The sequence below is a fragment of the Etheostoma spectabile genome, chromosome 15, assembly GCF_008692095.1.
Source record: "Etheostoma spectabile isolate EspeVRDwgs_2016 chromosome 15, UIUC_Espe_1.0, whole genome shotgun sequence".
Classification (NCBI taxonomy): Eukaryota; Metazoa; Chordata; class Actinopteri; order Perciformes; family Percidae; genus Etheostoma; species Etheostoma spectabile.
Window position 1 is genome coordinate 1571480 of NC_045747.1, and position 3899 is coordinate 1575378.

General features: G+C 43.0%; 1 protein-coding gene across 8 annotated transcripts in view; it reads right to left on the minus strand.

Annotated features, from left to right (window-relative positions):
• LOC116703526 (RNA binding protein fox-1 homolog 2) overlaps positions 1–3899 on the minus strand; it is a 46046-nt gene that overhangs the window by 3259 nt on the left and 38888 nt on the right. For 4 of the 8 annotated variants that reach the window (XM_032538310.1, XM_032538308.1, XM_032538313.1 and 1 more), the window contains 2 exons: positions 3717–3864; positions 2532–2574 (listed from right to left, as the gene is read on the minus strand). In XM_032538310.1, coding sequence (XP_032394201.1) covers positions 2532–2574; positions 3717–3864 — 191 coding nt within the window. Of the gene's footprint in view, positions 1–1627; positions 2157–2531; positions 2575–3716; positions 3865–3899 lie in introns of those variants that run through there. The other 4 variants (XM_032538309.1, XM_032538312.1, XR_004335450.1 and 1 more) reach the window with 3 other exon arrangements.

Consider the following 3899-nt stretch of genomic DNA (forward strand, 5'->3'; position numbering starts at 1 on the left):
ATATATATATATATATATATGCAAATATTTGTGAGTACCTTACAAAATAATGCATATAAATTATAAAAATATTTTTTTCTTTCCTTGTATTCAGTAAAAAAATAACTTTAATAATAAAATTTCCTAACACAGACTATGTATGCCCAACCCTGTTTATCATAAATACATATATACACATTGTATACATTGACAGCTGAAATGCAGTATGTGTCAGTATATTGCATTTCTGTACGGGGAAAGGCGGAGGATGTGGGACAGGAGTGCTTTATCAGTGAGACAGAGAGAGGGAATTGGAGTGTCCAGGTTGAGTTAGATTGTATTATTACCACTACGGGAGAGGGGGAGGTGAGGACAAAATGTTCACACAGCTGAGGCCAAAAAGAAAGCTCATTGCCTCATCAACACAGAAGATTCAAGTAATGATCAGATACATCAAGAGAACGCCTACAGTTTGAGGACACTAACAGAGTCACAAGTTCTAGTGGAGACACATTTATGACAAAAACAGCATTTGTTATTCATATATTTTGGGTCCTTTCACATGGATTTAGGAGACAGAAAAAAAGAGAGGAAGATGGGGGGGGGGGGGGGGGGGGGGGGGGTCACACCCACACAAACACACCCACACAGGCCTATGCTGACTAAAAATCATCTCCTCGCTCTGAGATTGCATGCATGAACCAAATAACAGTTCAACCATGTTAAAAACACACACAATAAAAAGACACAACACCACTGCATTTGGACCTGATCAGAACAGAGCACAGCAAAGCACAACAGAAACGGCCCGGCATTCTCCGAGACGCCTGCGGCACATGAGGCACAGGCGGTGGGGGCGGGGAAGAGAAAACGGGGGTTATTGGGGAGCGGGAGCAAGGCTTTCTGGGTGAGAGGAGGGACAGGAGGACATGGAGCAGTAGTACAGTATGTCAGCATGCAGCAGCTGATCAGCACATGCTTCAGTAACCATCCTGGGAGGGGTCGGGGTGGTTAATGTCAGTGAGAGACCATGTTCTCCATTTTAACTTGAAGGATTTCAGAGTATCTCACATCCCAGGCTAACGTTGACTAGACCCTTTCTGCAAAATGGTAGCCTCCAAATTTGAAAGGAGCCATGCGAGAAACCTGTGGCTTAGAATCAACAGGGTACCCGCAGGATTCTCAAAGTTACACCTAAGACTTTTCTGACATTTTTAATACCACATAGGATGAAATTTAATACCAACTTCATGGTCATATAATTGAATACCACTGTGGATTTTGAGCGTGATAAAAGAACTTTTTACCAAGTAACGTTCCCTGAAGTTATTAAAGTGCTCATATAAGATATATAACACAGTAAAGGAAAGGGAAAAAGCCAAAAAGCATAATATGAGCACTTTTTGTGAAGTGTGTTTGTACTCTAATAACAAAACAAATAAAATATTTGTAGCATTTAGAGCTCTTATGCTATGAAACTAAAAACCCACAATTCAATAAATTTAAACGTTACCCACACAAAATATGTATTTATGGCATTAAGGCATTTATTTAATCCTATGACAGAAAGCAAAAATGTGAGATTTTTTGTAAACAAATGTAACAATTTTAGGCCATTTTTTAAAATAATATATTTAAGTTAAGACTTTAATGCTTTTAAGACCCCGCGGGTACCCTGATAAGCCATCACCCAATTTGAAAATATGACAATTTGCATTTCCCTTCATTTTAGGTTATTTGAAATCTAGGTGTGTTGTCATTTTTGCTCACAAGAGAACACAAGCAAGGAGTTTCTCCAAAACTAGCCGACCAGACAAAAGAGACCAGGGTCTTTTTTTTTGGAACAAACTGGCAGGAAAAAAAAAAATACACGCTCAATACAATTTAGTAGTTTAGTAAAACAAACAAACAACCAAACAAACAAAGCCCTTCCCCCCAGTCGAAAAAAAGAAAGTGCGCATTCCAGTGAGTTAGTAGAAAAAGAAAAGAAAAAAACTCAAAGCGGTGGTAATTTGGTTTTAAACAACTAAAAGACAACATGTTCCAGGTCAGATCAGAAGATGATTCATAAGATCAGAGGAGGTAGTACAATAAAACAATGCACACTGTGGGTTTGGTGTTGAGTTGACCCTACCTGAGGCAATCTGGGACTAAGGACTGAGTCCTGAAACACTAGTCTATAGAGAGAACAGAAACAACCGTTGTCAACCTGGATACACACACACACACACACACACACACACACACACAGTCTTGTTCATACGCTCAGACACTCGTTCACTGCCGCACGCTGCCGCATCCGCCCACAGAGCAGCCTTCATGGTGGTGGATGTTATTGTATTTTGACCCAAGATGTGTTCAAATTATATAACAGTGGATGTTTTGTCACAGCGAAAAATTAGCCTGAGGCCAAAAAAAAAGGCAGCTCTGTGCAGCGCATGACTGGACGCACATGCAGAATCACCCCCAGAGGAAGGAAAAAAAAAAGAGCAGGAGAAAACCGTGAGGGGAGGTATAAAGAGGGTGTGTTGGTGGGAGGTGAGTTTACTTACATATAAGTCTGCAGCTCCGTAAAACCCATCCTGATACACCACACTGAGAGTGAGGAAGGAACAGGGAGAGAGGGGGTAGAGGAGGAGGAGGAGGGATGGTGTAGTGGAGGGGGGTGCGAACAGAGTGGTGCACAGCCCCGAGAACCAGAGTGGACAAAGGTCACAACACAGCAAAAAACAAAAGATGGTACAGGAAGAGAGAGAGATAGATAGAGAGAGAGAGGGAGGGAGAGAGAGAGAGAGAGAGAGAGAGAAAAAAAAGTAGTTATTTCACACCCATGCAGCATGCAGAGGAAATACAACTTCCATTTAACTCCACAACTGAAACTGAAAACAAACAATAGACTTGTGGGACTAATTAACTTCACTGAACTTAAACTGAGCCCATATTGTGCCACTGTTCCCCAGTTACAAGAAAAACCTAGGTGCTTGAAATGGATGGCTTTACGATGTCTGATAGGTATAGTTTTCAGTGGAGCCAATATGGAGAGTGTATTTCCTGCAGGCCCCCAATTTCATCTTGTTTAGCATCGTTTGAATACCGTCACAGTAAAGCCGCCGCAAGGCCATTAAGCAATCAATTCTGCTTTTATCTGAAAATCACAGCAGTCACAACCCCATTAGCCACAGCACAACAACAACATGCACAGTACACATATTGCTGGGACAATGGAACAGCTCACGGTAAACCTGAATAATTTTTAGCAAATCTGTGAGCAGGGTGACCGCTTCTGCGTAATCGCTGAACGTGGTTAGTGTGTGTTGTATGCAAATATGCTGATGGTGGCTTCTGCGAGTTTATTCAAATGAACCCTGAATGGTGCAATCCCATCAGTGTGCCATACTCTACTCTGAATAGCTTGTGAACTGACTGACAATGTGCCAGTTGGAGCGCTGAAGAGATTGAAGTGTGAATAATGTGTGAGCATGAGAGGCGTTTGAGCACAGCTGTATTAAACAGAGCGCTGGTCAAATAGCATCTGGGAAAATGATTCTGAAAATGGTATTCATGGAGTGTTCAACGGATTTCACTAGCCACTAAACAAAACAGATCTTGACTTGTGTTTCTTCCTTTTTCTTTTTTCTTTTCTTAAATGTGCTATGTAAAACATCCTGCAGATCTGGGAGAGCTACAAAGTATGTGACGTCGACAGCTCTGGTTTAGAAGCGGAGCGTCTTTCTTACCCGGGGTAGGTCGGGATGGCAGGCTGAGGCACGGCAGCCCGCACAGCACTGTAGACCGGCCGGCCCCGGCCCCGGAGGTGGGCACCGCGGAAGGCGGCGGCTGCTGTGGTGGCCGCTGCCGCTGCTGAAGGATAGGGAAACCCTGGGACTGGAGACGGAGACAGGGGTGAGGATGGGGTCGGG